This window comes from Mesocricetus auratus, unplaced genomic scaffold, assembly GCF_017639785.1.
Source record: "Mesocricetus auratus isolate SY011 unplaced genomic scaffold, BCM_Maur_2.0 Super-Scaffold_100054, whole genome shotgun sequence".
Lineage (NCBI taxonomy): Eukaryota > Metazoa > Chordata > Mammalia > Rodentia > Cricetidae > Mesocricetus > Mesocricetus auratus.
In genome coordinates, this window is record NW_024429231.1 from 2,569,179 (window position 1) to 2,595,705 (window position 26,527).

At 55.3% G+C, this 26,527-nt stretch overlaps 4 protein-coding genes across 6 annotated transcripts in view; 3 read left to right on the forward strand and 1 right to left on the reverse strand.

The window, feature by feature from the left end:
• Positions 1–21,535, reverse strand: part of LOC101823506 (galactoside 2-alpha-L-fucosyltransferase Sec1) — a 32,448-nt gene extending 10,913 nt beyond the window's left edge. The window contains exons 1-4 of one of the 3 annotated variants that reach the window (XM_040736019.1): positions 21,408–21,535; positions 10,025–10,099; positions 6,228–6,346; positions 1,786–1,897 (exon numbers count right to left, since the gene is read on the reverse strand). In XM_040736019.1, coding sequence (XP_040591953.1) covers positions 1,786–1,897; positions 6,228–6,346; positions 10,025–10,049 — 256 coding nt within the window. In that variant the 5' untranslated portion in view covers positions 10,050–10,099; positions 21,408–21,535. Of the gene's footprint in view, positions 1–1,785; positions 1,898–6,227; positions 6,347–10,024; positions 10,100–10,832; positions 10,967–11,760; positions 11,855–21,407 lie in introns of those variants that run through there. The other 2 variants (XM_040736020.1, XM_013124283.3) reach the window with 2 other exon arrangements.
• Ntn5 (netrin 5) lies at positions 1,895–11,486 on the forward strand. Its single transcript, XM_013124281.3, has 7 exons — positions 1,895–2,146; positions 3,763–4,407; positions 8,436–8,624; positions 8,806–8,955; positions 9,252–9,305; positions 9,795–9,875; positions 10,854–11,486. Exons 2-7 carry the CDS (start codon positions 3,783–3,785, stop codon positions 11,255–11,257), a joined length of 1,503 nt encoding a protein of 500 aa, XP_012979735.2. The 5' UTR covers positions 1,895–2,146; positions 3,763–3,782; the 3' UTR covers positions 11,258–11,486.
• Ca11 (carbonic anhydrase 11) lies at positions 16,469–21,028 on the forward strand. Its single transcript, XM_013124219.3, has 9 exons — positions 16,469–16,870; positions 16,957–17,031; positions 17,737–17,879; positions 18,939–19,124; positions 19,336–19,431; positions 19,555–19,627; positions 19,925–20,079; positions 20,168–20,333; positions 20,904–21,028. Exons 1-9 carry the CDS (start codon positions 16,804–16,806, stop codon positions 20,927–20,929), a joined length of 987 nt encoding a protein of 328 aa, XP_012979673.1. The 5' UTR covers positions 16,469–16,803; the 3' UTR covers positions 20,930–21,028.
• A 109-nt stretch (positions 21,536–21,644) lies between the features above and the next one.
• Positions 21,645–26,504, forward strand: LOC101841133 (D-box binding PAR bZIP transcription factor). Its single transcript, XM_005084704.4, has 4 exons — positions 21,645–22,164; positions 22,950–23,360; positions 24,602–24,813; positions 26,038–26,504. The coding sequence occupies exons 1-4, from the start codon at positions 22,026–22,028 to the stop codon at positions 26,251–26,253; spliced, it is 978 nt and encodes a 325-aa protein (XP_005084761.1). The 5' UTR covers positions 21,645–22,025; the 3' UTR covers positions 26,254–26,504.
• The last annotated feature ends 23 nt before the right edge of the window (positions 26,505–26,527 follow it).

Here is a 26,527-nt window from a genome sequence, read left to right on the forward strand (position 1 = left end):
TGTTTATCACAGCAGCAGAAACCAGACTGACACTCCACTCTAAGGACAGATGGACAACCTCTTCCCTTCCCAGGCTCCAGCTTCCCCGGGGCCCTTAAGAGTCTTCGGGTGTGCACTCCACCACACAGTGAGCTGCTTCCTCCTGCGAGTTCTGTGTGTAAGCCTCAGGCTGGGCGGCTGCCTGGGCTCCTTTACTCCTATATCCCAGGGCCTCTTGCTTTATTATTAACCTGCCCATTTTTGGAAGTCTGAACATTCTTAGAGTTTAACGTGGGTTCCCTGCAAAGTCAGCCAGCCTGGACCACAGGACATGGAACACCATACACACCAGGTGTGCTAGAAACACACCTCCTTCACCGCTTTAATTGCCACAAAGCAAATTAGCTCTACTTGACCTCCCCCCTTTTTAAAACATCCCAATCATTTTCTCCCCTATCTCCTGGCTCTCTGCTCCGCTGAGATCCCAGCCCAGCCAGAGCACCATGCAGCAGAGCAGGGACAGAGAGCCTGGGCCGGGGAGAGGAGAAAGGGCCCCCGGCAGGGTGCAGCTTAGGAGCCGGTGTGGCCTTGGGAGTACTTCCTGGTAGATGTGGGCTGCTTTGGGAAGTGCCCTGCTGCTGCCATCTTGAGGTAAGGCCTCTCCTTCATCCTGCTATCTCAAGAGTGCCCTCTGGAGGCTGCTGCGCCTGGAGACCTAGAAAGCCCACCAACAGAAGGGTGGAGGCTGTGCTACCCGGATCTTTTCTAAAGCTGGTGACAGAGACTCTTCACCAGAGTCACTGTGGTGGGAAAACAGGCCTGAACTCTCCTGAAGCCAGGCCCTGTGAGGGTTAAGGTCCTCACACTTGGGGAGCCCCATATCACCAGCCTCATTCATCCCACAGTGGCTGTCTTCTGGGTGACATAGCCAGCTCAGCTACCCAGAACAAAGTGATGAAAAAAAATTCCTCTGGGGACAACTTAGGGACTCACTGTGCTAGTTAGGGAGGATCTTACGGAGCCGCACTTTCCTTGAATGTCCTGATAGGCAGGGCAAGGCTCGCTTCTCCTGGCCACTCCTTTGAAGCCACAGCTCCTGTCCCTGCTCAGCAAACCCACCTAATTGTCTATAGAACAGACCAGCTTCCTGTCTGTCTTGACAGGGCCAAGACTGGGCAGACCTGGGAGGACTCGCTGGATCCACCAGGACCCTGTGTGTCCCTCACACAGCCCCAGACCTCTCTTACAGATTGTACCTCCAAGCTTTCCTGGGTCTTGCCGTTCTCATTTGTCCCTGTCCTTGCTCCTCCAAGATCTCAGCCTCCACGGTCACCTGGAACCACCGTGGGGCACCTCACTCCCAGTCCTGCACAATGGTGGGTGCCCCAGACAAGCCACACGAACCCTCGCCACGCTCAGAGCATGATGGCTGTGAGCACGCCAGGCTGCAAGCCCTGGCTCCTGAACACCAGCAGCTGGCCTGCCTTCCGGCGCCACTACCTTTCCCTGCCGAGTTCAACCAGGCTGGAGACATTTTTACTGTCCTCCTTGCAGGCAGCACCGGCCTCTGGCTTCCCCTGCGGCCAGTCTGACCTCAACCCTGAATTAACCCACATGCGGCAGGAGGTTGCCGGACTGGGACTGCCTGGGGGTCAGTCAGAAACAGGGGGCTAGCAAGCTAAACTCCTATGGTAAGAGGGGCTACGGCCAGTGGGAGCAGGCCAGGACCCCACCCTCAGGACCCCACCTCAGGACCCCACCTCAGGACCCCACCTCAGGACCCCACCAACAGCTGTGCTCCCCTACCTGCGTGGGTCCTTCTAAGCCAGTGTGCTCTGGGCCACCAGGCTGCAAGCCTGCTGGGGGCGACAATGCTCCTGTCCCACGCTGTCTCGGGTGGCGTGGCTGGCAGCGGCCCCTGTGGGGAAAGCGTGGCTGCAGTTGGTCAGGGTTTGGGGCGGGCAGTGGGGTTGGATTCTGCGGGCTCTGCTTTGAGCTCCCGCCCAGAACCCCCACTAGCCTGGCCTGAGAAGAACCACTCTCATTCTTCCTGAGAGCCCACCAGGGCCTGCTCCTACAGACGAGTGTGGGAAGCCCGCCCGCCCGGCTACAGGACACTCCTCTCCTCTCCAGGCGGTTTGACCAATGGCTGGGTCCTGATAACCAGGTAGGAGATGCATGCCAAAGTGGGGAAGGCAGGAAGATTCTCTTACAGACACCAGGAGCCCAGCAAGGCTGACTGTGGGTCTGCGGGGTTTGGCTGGGCCTGTCACTGAGAGGTAGGGAGGCTGTAGGCCCAGATGGACGGAGGCTCGTTTCTGCCTGTCTCCCAAGAACATAAGAGAACTCATAGCCTGGTACTTCATGGTGTTAGAAACCCAAAGATAGGACCCTGAAATTACCCAGCAAGAAACGTGCTTACATGAGGGGCTGAGGCTTAGCGAAGCTGGCCAGTGCTATGTTACAGGCACACAAGGGCTCCAGATTCCTGGGGGCAGGGACCAGGCCTACGGTCTGGGCAGGAGAGAGGCATCCTGGGTGGGAACTGGCAGTGGAGCGCAGAGCTGTGTGGCTCTCAGCCTGGGTGCACATTCAGAGGTAAGGGTTCATGCAGGGGGATCAGAAAAGTCCCAAGAGCCCAGTCCTGAGTGGGGGGAGTTGAGGGCCTTAGTCCTCTGGCTCCTAACACTCCCTGGACTATGGATTTCTGGTTTCTAAGAGCCCTGACATCTGGTACACACCTTAAGTCACCTCCTCCTTTTCTCTTTCCTCCCATATTATCTAGACCCCAGCATCAGCTCCCCAGTCTGCTCCGAGGGCCTGAACACAGTGGGCAATGTGGTGATTTGCATCTATGTCTGAGATTTGGGGTAGCAGGTGGGGCCCCTGCTCAGAAAGTCCCAGAAATGTAACTGCAGGGTCCCAACACCCTGAGTCCTACAGGAATTCCAGGTTTCTGTCTTTCCTACCACAGGGGCTCTGCTCTCCAACTCAGGGGTGTCATTGGTTTCTAGCCCCATACCCATCCTTCCCTCAGCTCTGTTCTCTGGCTGTACACCTGGAGGGGAAAGGGTTAAGGGTGGAGGGCTGGGGTAGGTAGCAGAGAGGTCAGGGCTGTCTGGCAATAATCCCCTCTCTGTGTATGCACAGGGTGTGGAGAACAAAGTTAGAAGCCCATGTGGGAAAGGCTTCACTCTGATGTACATGGGCCAAGGCCTTGGCCTCTGCTCATGATTTCCTGCTGGGCACTGTCCGGCTGCCTCTCCCTTCCCTCTTAGGCTCCTTGTGTGGCTGAACCGACCTGTTCTTGTCTCCCAGCCCCCATCCGGCTGGCTTCATGCCATCCAGCTCTCCACTCCCGTGCCTGCTCCTCGGCTTTCCCCGGGCCTGCGCCCGTCTCCCGTGTCCCTCCTCTGTGTCTTTCTTCCCTCATCGATGCCCTCCGTCTCTTCCTTGACCAACCCTTCTACATTTTCACATCTGCTGGTCCTGCTGGCTCCTCATCTGCCCCTCACCCTCTCCCCAGGGCCTCTGCCCCCTCGACACTGATGGATAACTTTGGGGTGTTAAGCTCTGGATTAGTTCAGGCAAAATTCTCAATTTTGCTTGCGTTCTTTTCCCTCTGGGTTATGTAAACAGTAATTCTCCCCAGATGGAACTATTTTCCTCGCTTCAAGGCAGCTGGGGAGGGGGCTCAGGCAGGGCTGGGAGGAATGCGGGGTCCACAAGGATGCTCAGCAGGGTGGGGCTGACTGAGGCCCCATCTGCCACCTCTGTCTGCAGGTGCCAGCTCTGCTGTGGCCATGGCCATGGTCTTCGTCCTCTTGCTGCTCCTTACCCAGGCCACCGCAGATCCATGCTATGACCCAGGAGGGCGCCCTCGCTTCTGCCTCCCACCAGTGACCCAGCTGGTTGGCAGGGTAACAGGCCCCTGCCCTCAGACCTGTGCTCTTCCTGCAGCCAGTGCTGGCCCTACCTGCAATGGCAGTCTGACACTGGACCTGGATGGCCCCTTCCTCCTGACATCTGTCACCCTGAGATTCTGCACCCCAGGGCCTCCAGCCTTGGTTCTTTCTGCTGCCTGGGCCATTGGAGGCCCCTGGAAGCCACTATGGCGCAGGCCTGCCTGGCCTGGAGCTCTGGGGGGACCTGAGAGGGTGACCTTTCGCTCCCCACCAGGCCCCAAGGCCAAGATAGTGGCCAGCCACCTGCGTGTGGAGTTTGGGGGCCAGGCAGGGCTGGTGACCACTGGGGTAAGAGGCCGATGCCAGTGCCATGGCCATGCAGCCCGCTGTGCTGCCCAGGCCCAGCCCCCACGCTGCCGCTGCCGCCACCACACTACTGGCCCAGGATGTGAGAGCTGTCGCCCATCCCATCGAGACTGGCCGTGGCGACCTGCCACGCCCCAGCACCCTCATGCATGCTTGCGTAAGTCATGGGTACTGCCCCCAACCCTTGCCACTATTTGGGCCCCTGGGACAACATGCAATTGGCCCCTTGTCCCAAAGCATGCAGAGTGTTCTCTTCCCCTCAGAACTGCTTTTCTTTGCCTGTCCTCACATTGTGCTGAGACCTGGTTCCCTTTCCAGACACACAGACACACCCCACACAGACACACCACCACAGACACCACACACACACAGATACCCCACACACAGATACCCCACACACAGACACACACACACAGACACCCCACACACAGACACACAGGCACCCCCCCACAGACACCCCCCCACAGACACCCCCACAGACACACCCACACAGACACACACACACAGACACCCCACACCCACACCCACAGACACACCCACACAGACACACCCCATAGACACACCCCACAGACACACCCCCACAGACACCCCACACACACACCCACAGACACCTCACACACCCACACACAGACACACCCACACACAGACACACCCCATAGACACACCCCCACAGACACACCCCACAGACACACCCACAGACACCTCACACACACACACACAGACACACCCACACACAGACACACCCCATAGACACACACACACAGACACACACACACAGAGACACACACACACAGACACCCCACAGACACACCCACAGACACACCCACACACAGACACACCCCACAGACACACCCCCACAGACACCCCACACACACACCCACAGACACCCCACACACACACCCACAGACACACCCACACACAGACACACCCCATAGACACACCCCCATAGACACACACACACAGACACACACACAGACACCCCACACACCCACCCACAGACACACCCACACACAGACACACCCCATAGACACACCCACACACAGACACACCCCATAGACACACTCCACAGACACACACACACAGACACCACACACACAGACACCCCACACACACACCCACAGACACACCCACACACAGACACACCCCATAGACACACCCCACAGACACACCCCCACAGACACCACACACACAGACACCCCACACACACAGACACCCCACACACACAGAGGAAACCTCTGCCAGGGTCTCCACCCACCAGATGTGACCACATGACACCAGTGGCAGCCCTGAACAGAACATATCCCAGGGCCTGGTGTGGCACTGGGTTTGGGCACGGGTAGGAGCAGATACATTTCCTGACTCCTGGGAGACATGGCATAGAGTATTTAATCATAAAGCGTTCTGATGAACCACCAGCTGCCAGCCAGTGTCTGGATGGAGAGACTGTGGCCACAATTCACTTACACAAAGTCACACAGGTACCAAGTATGAACATGGACCCCTCCTGCCCAGCTCCCAAGGATGCTGTCATACTAGGTGCTCCTAGACACCATCAGGAGCAGTTTCAGCAGATGGCCTTGGCCATTTTCAGCTCTTTTGCTCACAGTGTGGCCTCAGGCAGGGGACCTGGCCTTCTTGTGTCTGTTTTCTTGTCCTGTGAAGCACAACCCTTAAGGCTGCGGAGAACCAGTGAGCCAGAGTGTCCCCAAACCCCACGAGCACAGCTCTGTCCCTCGCTTCTGAGCGCCCGCTATGACACCATTCCCTGGCAGGAGCACAGCTCAGATGACTTAGGGACTTGTCTTCCTAGAGCTATGGTCCCTAGGACACAGCCTGGTCTCTTTCTCCAGCCACACTGTTCCCACTCTGTCACCTTCAGGCCTGAGGGTAATCAGCACCCTGGCAGACAGATGAAGGCACACACATTCCTCAGCCTTCCGCCCTCCACCACCCCAGGGACATGCAGGGGAGACTCACATGTCCTGAGGCTGGGGCAGACTCCATCTCGGGCTTGGACAGGGCCTGGGCGCTAGGGAAGCTGTACCCCTGAGTATGATCACAGCTACCCAAGTTAAGACAAGTGCAGCTTTGGGGACCTGGATAAGAGGCAGTGACACATCATGTGGCTTTACAGGTAAGGTGGCTCGACTATCCCCTACCTGTCAGGTTGTCTCAGGAAGGGAAGTGAGGCAAAGCCATTCCTCTGGGTCAGAAAGGCGCTACGGCAGGTCTCCACAAAGAGCTCCTGGAACAGCACTGCAGCGTGCAGCCAGCTAAACCCTCGAGACACGGCCTCACTGGATGGGAGCAACAGGGCTAGGGGAAGGAGTGTCATTTTCTCATGAACATACGCTGCCTACCCTTACCACTCCAGTCCTCTGCTCTGCCCCAGGGAGCTGCCTGCCAGTGCAGGCTCTCAGCCCCAAGGTCTTTTCATAGCATGGCCAGGCACTCTGACTTAGCATCTCTCTGGGATCCTGCTACACATACAGAATCCTGGGCCTAGTGACGCTGAATTAGCCCTTGGGTGGGTTTTTGTTGTTTGTTTATGTTTTTAAAGACTTATTATGTTTACAGTATTCTGTCTGCAGGCCAGAAGAGGACATCAGATCTCACTACAGATGGCTGTGAGTGGGTGCTGGGAACTGAACTCAGGACCTCTGGAAGAGCAGCCAGTGCTCTTAACCTCTGAGCCATCTCTCCAGTCTACCCCTACTCTCCCTCCCCTTTTTTGACAGTGTCTCACTATGTAGCCCTGGCTGCTTGGAACTCAATATAAAGAGCAGGCTGGTCTCAAACTCATACAGATCCACCTGCATTTGCCTCCTAAGAGCTGAGATTAAAGGCATGCCCACCATGCCCAGCAATTTTGTGGTTAAGAACTAGCCAGTCTGCCTGGCATTAGTGGCACAAGCCTTTAATCCCAGCACTCAGGAGGCAGCAGGCAGACCTCTGTGAATTCGAGGCTATCCAGGTCTACAGAGCTAGTTCCAGAACAGGCTCCAAAGCAATACAGACAAACCCTGTCTTGAAAAACAAAACAAAACAAACAAACAAACAAAAACTAGCCAGTCTTGGTAGGACTTTACTATATACCTGTACTCAGGAGATGGAAGGAGTAATATCATAAGTTCTGAACCAGCTTGGGCTTCATGAGGTCCTACTTCTCCTACAACCAACCAACCAAATATATGAAAAGTTTCCTAGAGTTTCTGATCAGCAGTGGGGTGTGGGAGGCATGAAGGTCCTTTTACTCACAGGTAAGCACCAGGGGAACCAGGAGTGTTAAACCCACAAGGCTGTCCCTCCAGTTTTCCACCCAGGAGTCTGGGAACAGACACAGTATCCTGGTGACTTTGCACTGTGTGGCTGAGACCACACCAGATTCTACCCCAGACCCTTATCTTGTTTTTCTCAGTCTATAGAACCTATCTCTATGGAAGATATCACTTGTACTTTACAAAGAGTTTTGATATATGTCTTAAGTTTTGTTATACTCACAGGATTGAGTTAATTATCACCAGGAACGTCACCAAATTATGCTGTCTTAACTATGCCTAAAATAAACTACTCAGGGTCAAACCAGCTACTGAGGCATGCCTGCCTTCATGCCTGCTGTAGATTGTTTACTCCGCTAGCTATGGTGGTCACAGAGACCCCTGCATCTCTTCAGGAGTCTGAAAATGCTCCCAGGAAAACACACATGTTCAACAAATCTTCGGGCTTTGTGGAAGCCTTAGGACATAAGCTCCTTCCTCTCTGTGCTGCCTCAGACAGGTGACTTCACCTCTGTGTCTCATGGGACGGTGATGTCCAAGATGATACACACTCAGTGCACAGTGCCCAGGGCATGGAAGCACTAGGCTTAGTGTATGCTCTCTGCTGGGTTAAGCATGTTTATCTTAATCTCCTTGGGTGGAAACACAGCAGATGTCATCCTGCAGTCAGTGCGGTTGAGCTACAGGATAGACACAGGGATTCCCCATTCTTTCAGCACTCTCAACAGGGTCACTGGTTAACTCGCGCAATGCCACACTTCAGTATGAGAAGTAAGATATCCTGGGAATGAGCCAAAGGCAGTCTCTAAAACCAGACCTACATTCTTTCCTGCGAACAGGATGGGAGACAGACCTGGTCCTAATGTGCCTGTATGACAGTTTCTGACCTTGTCTTGTCTGTCCCCAGCCTGCTCCTGCAACCAGCATGCCCGACGCTGCCGATTCAACTCCGAGCTGTTCAGGTTGTCAGGTGGCCGTAGTGGGGGTGTGTGTGAACGGTGCCGCCACCACACAGCTGGGCGGCACTGTCACTACTGCCAGCCAGGGTTCTGGAGGGACCCAAGCCAGCCCATCACTAGTCCCAAGGCATGCAGAGGTGAGTGTGGCCTGAAGCCAAGCCAAAGGGGAGACGACACAGAGCTAGGATTCTATACTGGCAGGTACAGCCGTAGGTGTGAGGAGGAGGCTGTAGTCTAGACTCTCAGGTCTGGGGAATGGTTCACAGATGCTGCAGGGAGCCTAGTGGTCCCAAACTTCTCATTTCTTTTGTCATGAAGCCTGCCAGTGCCACCCAATTGGAGCAACAGGAGGGATGTGCAACCAGACCAGTGGCCAGTGCTCTTGCAAATTAGGGGTCACAGGCCTCACATGCAGTCACTGTGGTCCTGGATACCAGCAGAGCCGCTCACCCAGGATGCCCTGCCAACGTAAGTCCCACAGCACTTGATGCTGTAAGTCCTGAACTGGGATAGAAGGTTTCTGCGGGGCAACTGCAGTGTGGCTTTGGCTTTTGGATGACAGTGGGAGAACATTCCTCAGAAAATGTGGGTCTGAACTACACTACAGCCTCTTCAATCTCGGGAAGAAGAGAGCTGAGGTTTTGGACTCCTTGTTCTTATGAGGAAAGTGTAAAGAATGGGTGTACCCTTGGGAATTAGCATGCCTGGATTCCTAATGGTTAAACTCCTAGAATTTAAATTCAATGTCTCCTCTGGTATGATAGGAATTCAAGAGGCAACAACCGCCCTGGCTACTACCCCTATTTCGTCTCGATCTGGTAAGAGGCTGGCACAGACACTCCAGGCAGCAAAAGGGATCTGGGATGGGCTGACTGGACCCACAGGGTACTCAGCCCTCTTTTTTTTTGTTTTGTTTTTTGTTTTTGTTTTACGAGACAGGGTTTCTCTGTATTGTTTTGGAGGCTGTTGGTCCAGCCCGGCCTCGAACTCACAGAGATCCGCCTGCCTCTGCCTCCCGAGTGCTGGGATTAAAGGTGTGCGCCACCACCGCCTGCTTGTTTTATTTTGAGACAGGGTTTCTCTGGGTAGCCTTAGTGGAACTTGGTCTGTAAACCAGGTTAGCCTCGAACTCATAGATTGGCCTACCTTTGCTTCCTAAGTGCTGGGATTAAAGGCATGTGCCACCACGCCTGGTCTCCAGGCCTTCTGGAGGGTGCAGACAGTCCAGCTGTCTGAAGCAATGGGGTGGGGGGATGGGCTGTGGTCCAGGCCATGGAACCCACTGCAGAAAGCCTGACCCTCTCCAGACCCACAGTGTCAAAACTACTGCAATGTTTCGGACACCAGCGTGCACATGAACCTTCAGAGGTACTGCCAGCAGGATTATGGTAAGCGATGGAGGAAAAAAAGCCTGCCTTCTCCCTGCTCACCCATTTTCTTATTTTAAATGGGAAAGGACGCTAGACCATAAATGACTCTTTCTTGACAGAATGTGTGGGGACAGAAGACAAAGGCGGGGACAGTGGGGGCCCCCTACCTTCTTGTGTCTCCTTGTCCTCCATCCTGTTGCACTGGCAGTTCTAACCTGTCCTCCGGCCTGACGTCACGGGGGCTGGAAGGAGAAGAGGGATCTAGATGAACAGCAGGGCCCTTGTTCTCTCCTGCCTTCCGTTCAGTCTCAGACCTGAGGCTTTGTCCCCCCTATCAGTGCACGCCACCCCAGTCCCATGAGCTAGCTCAGCTCTCCCTCGGGAGTCAGGCCAGTCCCAGTCACTCCCTTCTGTACAGGGCCATCAGCTGCCTTCAGGGTCATACGGCTTTGAGGGACAGCTTCTCCCACCTTCTTCTCAGGGGTATTGACCTCACAGATCTGGCTTCTTGGTCAGAGTCCAGCCCCCAGGTCTGCCTGAGCCTCCCCTGCCATAGCACTGACTCATACTGCAAAACCTCAACCAACTCGGGCCTTAGCTTTGAACCCCAATTCACCCCAGAGCCTCTCTGGCAAGACCCGTCTCCCCGCGGTCTCCCCGCGGCCTCCACTGCTGGGACCTTCTCACTGCTACACTGCGACCCTTTAACACAGTTCCTCATGCTCGAGGGACCATGAAATTACTTCGTTGCTACTTCATAACTGTAATTTTGCTTCTGTTAGAATCGTTGACATAAATAAAATCTGTGGTTTCCGATGGTCTCAGGAGACCCCCGTGAAAGGGTCGTTTGACCCCCGTGGGGTCGGGCCTCCACAGATTGAGAGCCGCTAATCTAGCCCTGCCCCCCTTCCCACTGCCACTGGGTCGGGCCTTCTCCATCAGGCCGGTCCTCGCTCCTCAGGGACGGCCTCGCACTCTGACACGGTGTCTCCGCAGTTCTGCATGCACAGGTCACCGAGTCCTCCCAGGCTGCAGCGTCTGAGGCGGTGGGTGAGTGGTGGCGGCTGACGGTGTCCGTGCTGGCGGTGTACAAGCAGCGCGCTCGGCCCGTGCGCCGCGGGGGCCAGGAGGCCTGGGTGCCCCGCGCGGACCTGTCCTGCGGCTGCCTGCGCCTGCGCCCCGGGGCCGACTACCTGCTGCTGGGCGGGGCGGCGGACGGCGGCGACCCTGCGCGGCTCGTGCTGGACCGCCGCGGCCTCGCGCTGCCCTGGAGGCCGCACTGGGCCCGGCCGCTGCGGCGGTTACAGCAGAAGGAGCGCGGGGGCGCCTGCCGCCGCCTGCTGCCTCCCGCTCCGAGCCCGGGGCCCAGCGGCCAAACCGAGCCTGGGCGCGAGGTGTGAGTCAGCAGAGCCTTCGACCTCCACGCGCTCCGCTGCCGGGCCAATCAGAAGCCGCGGAGCTCGTGACACCATTCCGCACGCACGTGCTTCTGCCAGGAATGTGCGCCGGAGCGACTTCTAGCAAAAGGCGGAAAGCCGCAAGCGGGCCTTTGGGGCCCGGAGTTATGCCGTCCCTTGGCCAGTGGGCCTAAAGGTTATTTGTCACAATAAAGCCTCATGTCCTGTGGAATTATGTCTACAGACCCCTGATCCATGGCGGGAGAGGCTTTAGGGGGCGACCGAAGAAGGCAGGCCTTGAGTAAATCTGCCAAGCTGAAGTTCTCGCTGAGTTGTCTGAGAAAGTGGCCAGTGCACTTGGAAAGGACTCCAGTGGCGTCACTGGGTGCTAGTTAGATTTGTGTTGCTTGCTGATCAACCAAAACAAAATAGGCTAGGTATGGCTGGGAAAGGCAAGAAGTTTGACAACTTTATATGCGCAGAAAGTAAGGAACTTTGAATATCACCTGGTCTTGAAACAGGGTGTAGAGCCTTGGCTGGCACAGGTCTCAGCACTCAGGAGGAGGAGGAGAACTTCGGATCAGGACTCCAAGGGTTATTTAACAAGTGCTGTCTGAAGATAAAACCGATTTATCTACACTAAGGGTTTGGACCAGGCCTGGCGCGGAGCAGGCAGCCTATGAGTTTGCTGTTATTTGAATACCCAGGGGCCTCCTGGGCCCTGCGTCCTCTGCTGGGGAGGACCTCAAAGGAAGAGAGAGTTAAGGAAGTTCACAGGGGTTGTGGGAACCCTCGGAGCTGCAGGAGCTGTGGCTGTGCCACCTCCCACCCAAGAGCCTGGATGCAGGGGATGAAAGCTCAGCGCAGGGTGAGCCTTATGTGTTCCTTGTGGCTCGGACTTTGTAGCAGCCGAAACAAATTGGTGTGAAATTCACATCTGTGCCACTTGCTGATCCGGACCTTCCCACCCCTCCCTCAAGGCGCCAGCCCTGCCTGTCTGCGCACAGTCACGGAGGTGGCACAGGTGGCCACCAGACCTCAAAGGAGGCCCCACCTCACAGCACAGCCAGCTGACTTCATTGTGGGGGGTGGGGAATCTCCTAAAGTCTGGCTTTGTGCTGTTAGGAATTTCCCTAGAAGAAAGGGAGCTACAAATGAAGGGGAGAGTTTCTGTAACGATCCAGAAACTGGGCTGGGGTTGTAGCTCAACTCAGAGTGCTTGCCTAGCACGCATGAGGCTCCGGGTTTGGTTCCCCTCATCCCACTTTAAACCAGGCGTGTGGTAAATGCCTGTCATCCTAGCATTGAAGAGTTACAAAGTAATTCATTCTCAGCTACATAATGAATTAAAGGCCAGCCTAGGCTACAGGAGGCCCTGTCTCAAAACAACAGTTAAATTCCAGAAGTTAAAGCCCTGATACAAAAGAGAGATTTCCAAGCCAGGTATGGTGCATACCTGTAATCTCAGCTCCTGGAAGACTGAGGCAGGGTGAGCTGGAGCTGGAATATGAGGCCAGTCTGGACTATACAGTGAGGCTTTGTCTCAAAAAACTATTTTTTCACTGTGAACTCTATGGCGTAGGAAAACCAGGCATTAGCCGGGTGGTGGTGGTGCACGCCTTTAACTCCAGCACTTGGGAGACAGAGGCAGGTGAGTCTCTAAGTGCGAGGCCAGCCTGGTTTACAGAGTGAGTTCCAGGACAGACAGGACTACACAGAAAAATCCTGTCTCAAAAAAATTTTTAAAAATTATTTTAAAAAGGAAGGAAGAAAACAGGTGTTATGCGGGTTGTGGTGGAACTCGCTTTGTACCTGCGGCGCCAGCACCACAAGCAACTCCAAGGTATCAGGAAAAGAGAGACAAGACATCCACTTGTTTGTACTAGGAGAAAGCATGTGCTGCCTTTATTGCCAGGAGAATGTGTGTGTGAGTCTTCATTACAAATGCTAACAGGTCTCCCTTGTAGGAGGGAGGAGCTTTATATACAGGTTTACAGCACAGTGGAAAAACCCCAGGTAGAAGAGAGCGTGTTTTCCTCCTGCTGAATGTTGATGTCAGAGGGTCAAGGCCAGGGCAGTAAGCCAGGACTAGAAAACAGAAAGCACTTGGACTGGAAAACAAGTTGCACTTGTAGGCTGACCAGCAACTCACAGAGACCCCGTGGGGTTGGGGCCCAACAGTACCCAGGTGAGTTCAAGATGCGCATGGGATACAAAGCGAGTTCCAGGACAGCCAAGGCTGTTAGACAGAGAGACTCTGTATGAAAAACCAAAACCAAACAAAAAGCTGGCATTTGCCTGGCGTTGGTGGCGCACACCTTTAATCCCAGTACTCAGCAGGCAGAGGCAGGCGGATCTCTGTGAGCTCAAGGCCAGCCTGGTCTACAGAGCAAGTTCCAGGACAGTCAAGGCTGTCAAGACAGTGAAAACCTGTCTTGAAAAATCAAAACCTGAAAAGCAATAAAACAGGCATTTGCTGTCCTGCATTCTAGAGTTAATTTTTTGTTTTTTCAGGACAGGATTTCTCTGGGTAGTCCTGGTTGTCCTGGAACCAGTTCTGTAGACTAGGCTGAACTCAAACTCAGAGATCTTCCTGCCTCTGCCTCCTGAGTGCTAGGATTAAAGGCATATGTCACACTGCCATATTCTAGAGTTTAAAATTGGAAGTCAGGGTGTTGGTAGGGCCATACTAAGAAGGTGTTAGAGAGGGTCATCCCTTCCTCCTGCAGACTCTGGGGCTACCTGTGACCCTCTGCTTGTGATCATGGAATTCTCATCTCTGCCTCTGTCTTCAGAGGCTTCTGCCCCTACTCACCCTGTCTTGGCTGTTAAGGGCACCTGTACTTTGGTGCAAGTTCACGATAATAATGAAGGGCGATATCTCAAATCATGCTCATGTGGTCCGTAGAGCGTTGGTAGTGAACACCTTTAACCCCAGCACTCAGAAGGCAGAGGCAGGTGGAGCTCTGTGAGTTTGAGGCCAGCCTGGTCTACAGAGTGAGTGCCAGGATAGACTCCAAAGCTAAACATAAAAACCCTGTCTCTAAAAACCAAAAAAAAAAAAAAAAAAAAAAAAAAAAAGAGAGAGAGAGAGAGAAAAAAACTTTCAGAAGGTGCAGGACTGTCCTCCAGCCACATGGAACACTGAAGCAGGAGGATGGAAAGCCTGAGCTACACTGAGAAACTGTCTCAAAAGAAAAAGTTACAACAGGGCTGGAGACGTTGTCTGTAGAGTGCTAGTCTAGACACCCCCAGTTAGGGTCTGGGGGAGTAGTAGAGCACCTACCTAAATCCGGCAGTGAGGGCTGCGTGTGTGTGGCTCAGCTGGATAGTGTTTCCCTACCATACATAAAGCCTCAGGTTCAATCCTCAGTGATGGGAAAACAAGCAGACAGGCAGCACCTTAATCACACAAGCCACGAGCCCTTTGTCAAATAAGGGCCACTCCTGGGTTCCAGAGTATGTCTCCTTCCAGCAGCAGAGTGAACACTAGTCAGTCCACCGAGGTAGCTGTCACCCTTTCTGGCTCCTCACTCCACTTGTGGAATATGGGCAGCTTCAAGGCAGAGAGAAGCCCACACAGCTAGGCCTTTCTGCCGGTGCCCCTACTTTTTCTTTTGTTTTTTTGAGACATGGCCCTGGTAGTCTCCAACATGAACTTTCCCAACTCACCACGTCTACCTGCCTGCCTTCCTCTGTCCTAAGGTTCTCTTCAAGTCATTTGGTCTGTGACAGGAGCCTCTCGTCTGCTTGGTTTTGCTTTCTGCACGAGAGACTGCGTGCATAGGGTCCCTGGTTGTGACTCCAGCTGTGTTTCTGCTTCTCTGCCTTTTACACCCGGTGTCTCTGTGAGTCTCTGGACCGCCATCCTGTATTTTCTCTTTCTATCTGTCCTTCAGTGTCTGTCTCACCGGATGCATCCATTTGATTCTGTCTCCGTCCTTGCCTGCCCACCCGGCTCCGCTAATCCCATGCATGGGTCTCCTTGCTTCTATCTCTAATGTATTGCTTTTCTTTCTTTTCCTTTTTTTGTTTGTTTGTTTTGTTTTTCTCTATTTAGCCCCACTCACTCTGTAGACCAGGCTGGCCTCGAACTCAGAGATATCCGCCTGCCTCTGCCCCCTGAGCGCTGGGATTAAAAGCGTGCACCAGCCAGGCGGTGGTGGCGCACGCCTTTAATCCCAGCACTCGGGAGGCAGAGGCAGGCAGATCTCTATGAGTTCGAGGCCGGCCTGGTCTACACTAGTTCCAGGACAGCCTCCAAAGCCACAGGGAAACCCTGTCTTGAAAAACAAAAACAAAACAAAACAAAACAAAAAAAAACAAGAAAAAAACCGTGCACCGCCAGGGCCCCCCCCCCCCCCAGTTTCTAATGTATGTCTTGCTGCCTGCCTCTTCCCACCTCTGTGCCCTTCTGTGACTCATTCTTGCTCTTTGTGGGCTGTTAGTTATTTAGGCAAGGTCTTACTGTGTAGCCTAGGATGGCTTTAACTCCTCAGCCTCCTGAGTGCTGGGATCACAAGAGGGAATCACCATGGTCTATGTGTTTATATGTGTCTGTCTCCTTTCCTGTGGGCTGGAATCATGCTTTTCAGTGCCTGAGTCCACGTCTCTCTCTCCTTTCTGCATGGCGTCTTGCTCGTTTTTTTCTCTAAGCCTGTCTCTGTGACTCTAATGTGTCTCCATACTTGTTTCTCCTTCCTTCCTTCCTGATTCTGACATGAAGTCTCTCTGTATTTATTTCTCTGACGTCTTGCCCCCCTCCCCCCAGCACCCTGTCCTTGCTCCCCAGCCTCAGCTGGGCTCCAGGCTTCTCACCCTCCAGTCGCCCAAGCCTCTGCTTCCCCCTCCCGGCCAGCGGTCTTCCTGCACCCCAGGTCCCCAGTGCCCAGTCCATTCTGGCCTTGGCACCTAGAGCAGGGGTCCTCGGGTTCTCTCAACTTCACAGCACCTCCCTTCCCAGGGCTGAGCCCAGGGGTGTGGCCCTTTCTATTGCGGAGGTCCCCAGCCCAACCTCAGACCATTGGGAGCAAGCGGGTGGGGAAGAGGGAAGCAGGACCAGAGGTGATGGGGGTGGGGGGCAGGGAAGGAGCGGGGAGAGAGGAGGAGGAGATGGAAAGAGGGAGAGGCAGTACCGGGCGAGGGAGGAGGTGAGATCGAAGGGAAGGCAGAGTCGAGCAGGGAGGAGGAGGACGGAGGGAAGAAGAGAAGGCAGGGTGAGGGAGGAGGTGGAGGGAGGGGAGTGCACGCGGCGAGTGCGCGGCTGGCTTCGCTGGATGAGAGCGAAGAGGGGGTGTGCATCGGCACCGAGAGGGACCCGGGCCGGCGAGGCCGATCGCAGCTCTGGGAGATAGAGCGAGGAAAGGGCGCGGGCCCAGTCGGGCGGAGGAGTGCGCTTCAAACGGGCACTGGGGTGCGCGGTCCCAGCCCCTGCATCTCGGGAGCTAGGGCTCCCGTGCTGGGAACAGCCAGGCTGGAAGTCCCAGGAGGAGGGGAAGGAAGAGCTAGGGGTCCGGGCGCTGGGAAAGGGTCGCTCCGAGGCCTCTTGGATGGGGGTTGCGGCTCGCCTAAGCGCCCCTCAAGCGCTGGTACTCTGGGCCGCACTGGGAGCGGCAGGTAAGACCTGGGGGTCCGGGCAGCAGCCCCGAGGGAGGAGTGGGGTGGGGTGCGTAGGAAACGCATGCAGGCTGCTCTCTTCCCAGCTCACATCGGACCTGCACCTGATCCCGAAGACTGGTGGAGCTACAAGGAGAATCTCCAGGGAAACTTCGTGCCAGGTGCAAACAGGGTGGAGACCCAGAGCCCGACCCCTTGTTCTTAGGCGCCGTTTGCCCCATACTACAGACTCTGGGTCCTCGGTCCTGTTATCTTCCACATGACCAATGCTCCCAGCCCCTGCTGTCTTCCCTCAAGATTAGGACCCAGCCTCTGAGCCTCAGCGGCTCACCATGGGACATTATACATGCGCATTTCAAGTAGCGAGTGGGAGTGAGTGCTCGGGAAGAGAAGAGGGGGTGGAGGCGTGTGCGTTTGCAGCAGAGACAGGTCCCCTTCCTGCTGAAAGGCACAGCCTGGGCCCCTCAAGTCCCTGCCCCGCCCCCTCACCCAGGCCAGCTCTGCAACTCTTCTCTCCTAATACTCTTAATCCAACTGTGGGACCTGGGGGACTAAAAGAACTACAACTCCCATGGGGCTATGGGACAGACAGGAGACGGATTAGTTGTTTTCACCTCTGAGGCCTAATGGGAGTTGTAGTTCTGGTTTTACAGAGACTGAAGATGGGAACAATACAGGGAGAGGGCTCGGAGGCGTTAGGAGCTTCTAGGAAAGGATTCTAAAATTCTTCTAGGAATTAGGATTCTGCCTCTTACGTGCCTCTCTGTCTCAGCTTCAGATTTCTACCCTCTTCCCTCAGACGCGTTATCTCTAGCCCAGTCAACACAGCAGGTCCTGCCTGGTCCAGCCTATTTGTGTTCCCACAGGGCCTCCCTTCTGGGGCCTGGTGAATGCAGCCTGGAGTCTGTGCGCTGTGGGGAAGCGGCAGAGCCCCGTGGATGTGGAGCTGAAGCGGGTTCTTTACGACCCCTTTCTGCCCCCGCTCAGGCTCAGCACCGGGGGAGAAAAGGTAAGGAGGGAGCCCTGCGTTGGCGTGAGGAGAGGCGGGACCGGTGCTGAAGTGGGTGGTGAACTGTGGGTGGAGAGACTGCCTTACTCTCTGACATTACCTGGTCTCCCCTTCCCCACTGGTCTCCTCACTCCCCAGGCTGGCCCCATTAGTGAAAACAGATTATAACCCATGCCAAGCATTTGAAAGGCTTAACAAACCCAGTGATCTTCGCGATAGCCTACACAATAGGCGATGCTTTATTTATCATCCTTAGTTTATAGTATTCTTATGTTACGCACTGAAAGTGAGGCACAGATAAAGTTACTTCCCGGGGCCACACAGTCATCAAAGCAAGTGGTGTGGTCTCAGTGTCTGTCCTGGGGACACTCACCGAAGCGCCATTTCTTTAGAAGAGATGGCACCCTGAGCCAAAAGCCTCAGAGTCATCTTCTCGTCGGCCCTCAGTCCCTCAGACCTGCTTCCCTCTAGGCTGCAGAGAGTACCATTCATGTCCTTTTCACTTCCTGCCCCTGCCCACCCTCAAACAGTCCTCCTGCCTGGCCTTCAGCTCTATAACCTGAAATCCATTATTCAGACTAACGCCCCCTTGTGGAGCACGCATCACACCCCAGCTACACAGGAGGCAGAGGCAGGCGGAACTCTGGGAGTCTGAGGCCACCTGGTCTACAGAGTGAGTTCCAGGACAGCCAGATTTGTTATGTAGAGAAATTCTGTCTCGGAAACAAACAAAACCCGAAAACCCAACCAAACCAAGCCAACTAACCAAATAAAAAGAATGAAAGACTCAGTCTATAGCCCTTTCTGGACTTGAACTCGTGGCAGTCCTGCCTCAGCTTCCTCAGGGCTGGGATTACAAGCCTGAAACAGTCCTCCTGGTCTGGTACTTGTTAACTGAATGAATTCACCAGTGTTGAATATCTGTGGAAAACAAGATCTGACCCTGGGGAATGGCCTATGCCTAGTCTATATTAGATAATTGCTGGAACTTGGGAAATGGATGGGTGGAGGATGGGCAGGAGCCGTCTCTGTCCCCGATAACTTCTACGTCTCCTGCAGCTCCGGGGGACCTTGTACAACACTGGCCGCCACGTCTCCTTCCTGCCTGCGTCACACCCTGTTGTCAACGTGTCTGGGGGTCCTCTTCTTTACAGCCACCGACTCAGTGAACTGCGGTTGCTGTTTGGAGCTCGGGATGGGGCTGGCTCTGAACACCAGATCAACCACCAGGGCTTCTCTGCTGAGGTGGTGACCTCTCACCTATGACGTTCCACACTGGGTCACCCTGGGTTTTTTTTAGCTTAATGCTTCACCCCATCCTTCTACCCGGGGCTACCTCTCCCCACCCTAAGTACTGATCCCTGATGCAATTCTGGACACCAAAGGCCTAAGAGCGGAGAACATTCTCTCTTCTCCTTCTGCTAAGGACCCCTTCTCTGCACCCCCGCCCCCCCAGGTGCAGCTAATTCACTTCAACCAAGAACTCTACGGGAATCTCAGTGCTGCCTCAAGGGGCCCCAATGGCCTGGCCATCCTCAGCCTCTTTGTCAATGTGAGGGAGGCCAGAAGGGTGTGGGGGACAAGGGAGGCTGGGAGGCTAGGCTCCTTATTCTGGGGTGGTGGGCCTTTGGGGGGCCCCGGGCCGTCTTCTCCTCGCCTCATGCCCCCTGCATAGGTGGCTGGCAGCTCCAACCCATTCCTCAGTCGCCTCCTCAACCGGGACACCATTACCAGAATCTCCTACAAGAGTAAGTCCCCAAGCTTGGGTGGAATCCCAGCTACTGGAGAAGCGGAAGGAGGGTGACAAGGCCAGTCTGGGTTACTTAGCAAGATCCTGTGTCAAGACAAAGGGTGAAGGGTGGCTGGAGATGTGGCTTGGTGATAGAACCCAGGGGCAGAGGGCCGGGTCACTGGTGCCTGCCTGGCATACCTGAAGCCCTAGGTTCAGTCTTCATACTGCAAAGATAACTAACGTCCCATGTAGTGGTTGTACACATGTGGGTTCCCAGGGGACACCCTTTCACCCTGGCTCGCTATCCCCACAGATGATGCCTACTTTCTCCAAGACCTGAGCCTGGAGCTCCTGTTCCCAGAGTCCTTCGGCTTCATCACCTATCAGGGCTCTCTCAGCACCCCTCCGTGCTCTGAGACTGTCACCTGGATCCTCATCGACAGGGCTCTCAATATCACCTCCCTCCAGGTGACCTCCATGTGTGCATGCTGCCCTATCCTGAGTACTGCGTTCCCCGGGCACCAACCTGTCCACCCACCCTTTTCTTTTGAGGCAGATGCACTCCCTGAGACTCCTGAGCCAGAATCCCCCCTCCCAGATCTTCCAGAGCCTCAGTGGCAATGGCCGGCCCCTGCAGCCCTTGGCCCATAGAGCCTTGAGAGGCAACAGGGACCCCCGGCACCCCGAGAGGCGCTGTCGAGGCCCCAACTACCGCCTGCATGGTATGCTTAATGTGCACTGTCGTCCGGGTCTTGATACAGACTGCACTTATTCCCAGCGGTACCCCTGTGTAACACATCCCTCAGTCCTCCCCTCTCCCCCTCTTTGCAGCTTAGTATAAGACCTGACACCCTCTATTTCCCTTGCGGTACAATTACATATTGGTTTATGCCTACTGTCACTTTCCTAGATGGTACGGTCCAAGACACCTGTTTACAAATGGTATGACCCTACTTATGGCTATAGTCTTCTTGTCTTGGCTATCCCCTTTCTCAAAATCAACGTGGTACAATCTCTCTGTTTTCCTTACTGCCACTCTATGGTTCTGCCCCCCCGGAATCTTCTCAACAGGGTACATGGTACAGTCCAGTTTCCCATTTCCTCTACAAGTACTACAACCTTAACGCAGACCAGCCTAATCTGCACGTCCCATCTGACCTTCTTCCCTCCCTATATTGTTAGAGAAGCTATTTTCCCCAACTTGGTATATTCCAGCCCTCGTTAGCAGCCAGATTGTGGTAGAGCCTTATGCGCTCAACCTCCCTACCACAAGCCGGTACCTTCTTTTGCAGTGGACGGTGGTTCTCATGGTCGCTGAGACCCCCCTACGAGGATTACTCCCGCCTGTCCTGAGCTTCCTCACGAGGGAAGGGGAGTCACCCTAAAACAAAGCTATTAAAGGGACTGAATGATTCCAGCTTCTTGGTGGTTTGAGTCTCAGTCGCGATTGAGAAATATCTGGGTATTAAAAATAATCCTTCCTGAAGCCCACTTCTTTCTGCCTTAACATGCTCTAATTGGTGTTCTGCGTTTTTCCTCAAGCAATGAGCCCGTGAACAGGCTGCTCCTTTAATGTGCACCCCTCCTGCCCCACACCCGAATCCAGCTGCACGCGCGGGGCCATGTGCTTCCCCCTTCTTCCTGCCTCATTGGCTCGAAATGGGTCACGGTCCCGCCCCCAGTACCTCCTCTCATTGGCCAAATGTAGGTCAGTGTCCCGCCTTCTTCCAAAAGGAGAGGCAACTTCACAAGCTCAACCCCTCACGCGCCTCCGGGGTCTTGGCAGATTCCCTCACCTCATTGGCTGGGCATCTCAAGGGTTCGAGACGTGATTGGCCCTTGCTTGAAGCCGGAGGGAGGCACGCGGCTGGGATGCATGGCCCAAGAGGAGGAGGGGGTCTGGAGGAGGGGCACGCGCTCTGCCTTCGGGTGTTTTGGTTTGGATTTTTTTTTCCGCGAAATAAGTTTGCTTTGGCCACGCCTCAAGGCTGCCGCCGCCTCCTCCCCCTCCTCCGCCCCTGGGCGCACACCTCTGGGTGCAGACTGCAAAGCTCCTTTCCTTGCGAGAAGTGCAAAATTTTCGAGAGCCAGAGGCTCGCCCACCTGGTACAGAAGGAGCGCGCGCCTGAGTCCCTTGGGGCTCCTCAGTTGCGAAGAGACAGCTGCTTGGTCACCCACTTGTCCAGACTATAGGATCCTCCCGAGACACTCTTTGAGTTACAGCTTTCTGCAGAGAGGACTGGCTGACCCCGCAGAGCTCTTAGGATTTTCAGCGTGCTGATACTGGAGGCTTGCACACCGCGCTCTCCCGACCCTGGGACACACTCGCCCGATCCTCAGGAGTGTGCAGGTGACTGGCATATCATCTCTTCGACTCTCCATGAGCTCATGAACCTGGGAGCAGGCGTCCGGCGATGGCGCGGCCTCTGAGCGACAGGACCCCGGGCCCCCTGCTGTTGGGAGGCCCGGCCGGGACCCCCCCTGGCGGGGGAGCGCTGCTTGGGCTGCGGGGCCTTCTGCAGGGGACCAGCAAGCCCAAAGAGCCAGCCAGCTGTGAGTTCTAGTCCCACTGTCTTAAGGACTCAAATGTTGGGGTTGGTGGTCTATGGCACCTATGTGCCCCATCTATGCCTCATTCGGTCACTCAGGTGTCTAAGTCTCACCGTCCATGGCCAAATCTGACATCTGAAAAGCCCAAGGATCTAGTCCCCAAAGTCTTCCGCCATTAGGACGCACCCTATGTGCCAGCCCCCCTCTTTTTCCCTTTAGTCTCGGGGTCTGGACCCCTGGAGTCCTGGGGAAGGGAGGGGGTGTGTCGGATGCTCACACGGTGCTGACACGGGCTTGGGCGGGGCCTACGATCACGTGGAACCCAGAGATGAGGAATGTGCCCGAGCAGTGGAGCCCCTTCCTGCCCCGAACATTGTGGGGGAGGGGATGAGCGCTAGGGGTGGGGGAGTTACTGAGCTGTCACTTTTTCTCTCTCACCTGCCCAACCTTTGACCCACCCTGTGTCTAATTCCCTTTCTAAACCTCCATCCCTTTTCTCTGGGTTGTTAATGTGTCTCTATCTCTATTCCTCTGAACGCTCTTCCTCTCTTCGGGTCCCTGTCGTCCCGTCCCTCTGTCTGGGTCTCTTCAACCCCCGTCTCTGTGCCTCTCTCCTCTTTCTGGGCTCCTGTCTCCCTACCTGTTCCCACGTCTTTGGGTCTTTGCTCTACGGCTCCCGTCTCCTCACCTCTTTGCATCTCCGCCATGCGGGTCTCTATACTTGAATCTCTTGACCTGGGGTCCCCCCTGTGTGTCTCCACCCCATCCCGTCTCTCCCTGACCCACAGGTCTCCTAAAGGAAAAGGAGCGGAAGGCGACTCTGCCCTCAGCTCCCATCCCGGGACCGGGCCTGGAAACGGCTGGCCCAGCCGATGCCCCGAATGGGGCGGTTGGTGGCGGTGGGTCCCCGCGGGGGCGCACAGGGCCGGTGGCCGGCCCGAGTCTTTTTGCGCCGCTGCTGTGGGAACGCACTTTGCCTTTCGGCGACGTGGAATACGTGGACCTGGACGCCTTCCTGCTGGAGCACGGGCTCCCGCCGAGCCCGCCGCCCCCCGGAGGCCTGTCGCCGGCACCCTCTCCAGCACGCACGCCCGCGCCCTCCCCGGGGCCCGGCTCATGCGGCTCTGCGTCCCCTCGCTCCTCGCCGGGGCACGCCCCCGCGCGGGCCACTCTGGGAGCCGGCGGCGGCCACCGCGCAGGTGCGGCGAAGGGGCGGGGCTGGCGGGCAGGGGATGGGCTTCGCGACGCTTTTGGAAGTCTGCCCAATGAGATGCGGCGATGCGTTAGGGGACCTGGGCCCCGAAATGTGAGGATTATCCAGTGAGAGGCTGTTGTTTTTCTTCAGGAAAGTTTTCTCACGTTCCTGGATTCAAGACTAGAAACTCAGAACTCCTTAGTTAACTGGGGAGCGGACTGACTCCAAGTCTGAGTCCAGAATTTTGGGAAACGAGATAGGACTGGACTGCAGGGACTTCTAAAATGGGAGCAGGCCAGAGCCGGGCCCTGGTCCCCGCATCCTCTTCCCCCACCCCCTAGTGGAGGACGTTGCACCCTGGCTCCCCGCGTCTTTCAGTAGAGAATGTCCGGGTCCCATTCTGTGTTGTCCAGAGGGAACGCCCCATATTCCGGCGACGGGGACTTAGTGGAGTTCCGCTGTCAGAGGGCTTGTCAGGCCGGTTCTCCCATGATCCCCATAAACGCGGGGTGGGTGGGAAGGATCCTTGGAGTTGTTGGAGCTGAGACCAAAAGGAACAAGAGGGGAGGCGACCCCTATCAAGACAAGGAGTCTCGTTGTGGGACGCCTGGGTACACCTGTCCCTGATCCGACCTCCACGCAAAACCAGTGATGCACATTCCCGCGCCACGTGAGTCCTCCCTCCCTGCGGCGCGCACGCGCTCTCACGCGCGAGGAGGCGGGGCCCGGGAACGTGAGGGTGCGTGGTGGGGGGAGGGAGCAGTCGGCTACACGTGACGCGGCCCTGAACCCGTGTCCTCGGCTGGCCCCGGCTTGTCTGTTCTTAAAGACACAGGCATCATCCTTTTTTTTTTTTTAGCCAAGCTCCTGGAACCTCGGAGCCGCTTTTGCTTTTAAGAGTGGGTTTAACAGGTTTAAAACTGAGCATACAGAAGATTCAGTAAGTAGGATTCAGACAAGAGGGTGGTAACAAAGTTAATACCGAATCTGAAGCTTTGAGGTTTTAGAAGCTATTAGCAGACTCATGGGGCATTTCAGTCAAGTTATTTGTGTTTTACTCATAAAGGTAGAATTGCTTTCATGGTGCCTAAGGGTCTTTGTCATAGGGTTGATGCCTGACCGGCAGGCTTTATGTTAAACTGCTGAAAAGACTGCCTGCCTGGGGTGAATAAGATGGAGGGGGCCTTTGAGAAAGGGTTCCCCAAACTAAATACTGAGGCGTTCAAGTGATATGTATTTCTCCAGGCGTGACCTCTAGGGACACACCCAGTCCTGTGGACCCAGACACCGTGGAGGTGCTAATGACCTTTGAACCTGATCCAGCTGATCTAGCGCTGTCAAGCATTCCAGGCCATGAGACTTTTGATCCTCGGAGACACCGCTTCTCAGAGGAGGAACTGAAGCCTCAGCCAATCATGAAAAAGGCAAGGAAAGTCCAAGTGCCCGAGGAACAGAAGGTGAGCTTGGCCAGGTGTGGGCGTGGCTTTGGTCAGGAACTGCCTTCGCTCACAGCTGTGGAAAGCTCCTTTGGGGTGAGGTCTTCAGGCTTATTGACAAACCCTAGTTCATGAGGCTCCTGGGGACTGGCTTTGTTCTGAGAGTCACAAAGATGGCGGACGTCCTTGTGGATTCCAGTCACTTGGACCTAGAACTCCTGGTTGTGCAGGACTCAAGTTCCAAGAGGCTCTGTTGCCAATTACGGCTTTCTTAGTGTCCCATCAGCCCGTTTTTCAGCAGCTGGCCTGGCTGGAGCTAGTCTGTGAGTTTCAACCTGAAGCTTCCATAGGACTGCCCTGCCTGGGGTGCAGACCTTGCCACGCTTACCAGCCTGTTCTCATGGGAGTCTCAGCAGCAAATGCATCCTTGTAGTACTCTGGCTTTGCTGTCAGGGGGTCTCTGCGAGTGAAGAAGAGGTGCTGAGGCTTCTCTCACTATCACAGCCATCCCAGCATCTAGGTCCATCTAAGAAACCCCATCCGTACCAGTGGCTTTCCGTGCTACAGAGCTCAGCTGTTGCTAGGGAATGAATGTGTCCTGGAAGCTGGCATCTTTAATTAAGAGGAAGCTGAGGGAGGTATCTTTCCCAGCTGGGTGGAGGACCCATGGTACTGGAAGGAGGAAGGGGGGGAGGGCAGACAGCTCCCTTACCTCACTTCAAGGGCAGGAGAGAGACTGGATAGGATCATTGGGTCTACTTACAGCTCATGTTTACTTGCTGAGATGAGGTTGCCTTGGCAACCAGGACACCAAACCCCATCACTAGTGGGGCTATCCAAGCTTTCCTTAGCAACCAGGATCTGGAAAGGTGATGTCTAGGGCAGTGTGCTCTTCAATGGGATAAGCCCTTAGACCCTGAAGGCCTTGTTGCTAGGTAACAAACATCCATAGCAACCAGCTTTCCGTAGGTCCTTAAGTGGGGAGGGCTGCTCTGCACAGTGGAGAATTTGAAGACCAGCTTCTTTTATACATGTACCTGGAGTCTGTCTAGTGGTTTAACTTTCCTATAGGGACCTGTTCTTAGCAACCAGGGCAGTAGACAGCAGAACTTTGGGTACCTAAGCCAACAGAGACCTGGGCCTCGCTGCTGTGCAGAAGCAGGCACATGGTCAGGGATGTTTGTGGGAGTGCTTCCAAACCTGCCCCTGTTGGAGCTCAGTGCCTTTGCACCCCTCCATCCCCAGGATGAGAAGTACTGGAGTCGGAGGTACAAGAACAATGAGGCAGCCAAGAGGTCTCGAGACGCACGAAGACTCAAGGAGAATCAGATATCGGTGCGGGCCGCCTTCCTGGAGAAGGAGAATGCCCTATTGCGACAGGAGGTGGTGGCCGTGCGGCAAGAGCTGTCCCACTACCGTGCCGTGCTTTCTCGGTACCAGGCCCAGCACGGGACGCTGTGAGGCCCCTCCACCCTGCCTGCCTGGTCAGAGTCCTGTCCCCCTCAGACTCGCACCCCACACCCCGCCACTGGCCAGCTAGGTGCCCCAGGGATGTGATGATACAAATACATTTATATTTTTAAGAAAAAGCTAGCCTTCTCCCCCTCCCTCGTGGGGGTGGGGAGGGTCCTGTGCGTGCTCTTAGCACTTCGGGGAACCTATCCACCCAACCGCCTCCATCAGCACGATCCTGAATAAATCTTGAGAACCCAGGAGCCAGCTGTTGTGGGAGACA

Bases quoted from the DNA above. Each gene is read 5' to 3' on its own strand.
- Ntn5 (XM_013124281.3), top strand. From the start codon at position 3,783: ATGGCCATGGTCTTCGTCCTCTTGCTGCTCCTTACCCAGGCCACCGCA. The intron at 8,956-9,251 runs GTAAGTCCCACA...CTGGTATGATAG, and splicing joins ACCCAGGATGCCCTGCCAAC to GAATTCAAGAGGCAACAACC. The intron at 9,306-9,794 runs GTAAGAGGCTGG...GACCCTCTCCAG, and splicing joins CCCTATTTCGTCTCGATCTG to ACCCACAGTGTCAAAACTAC.
- Ca11 (XM_013124219.3), top strand. From the start codon at position 16,804: ATGGGGGTTGCGGCTCGCCTAAGCGCCCCTCAAGCGCTGGTACTCTGG. The intron at 16,871-16,956 runs GTAAGACCTGGG...CTCTCTTCCCAG, and splicing joins GGCCGCACTGGGAGCGGCAG to CTCACATCGGACCTGCACCT. The intron at 17,032-17,736 runs GTGCAAACAGGG...GTGTTCCCACAG, and splicing joins CCAGGGAAACTTCGTGCCAG to GGCCTCCCTTCTGGGGCCTG.
- LOC101841133 (XM_005084704.4), top strand. From the start codon at position 22,026: ATGGCGCGGCCTCTGAGCGACAGGACCCCGGGCCCCCTGCTGTTGGGA. The intron at 23,361-24,601 runs GTGCGGCGAAGG...GTATTTCTCCAG, and splicing joins CGGCGGCGGCCACCGCGCAG to GCGTGACCTCTAGGGACACA. The intron at 24,814-26,037 runs GTGAGCTTGGCC...CTCCATCCCCAG, and splicing joins AAGTGCCCGAGGAACAGAAG to GATGAGAAGTACTGGAGTCG.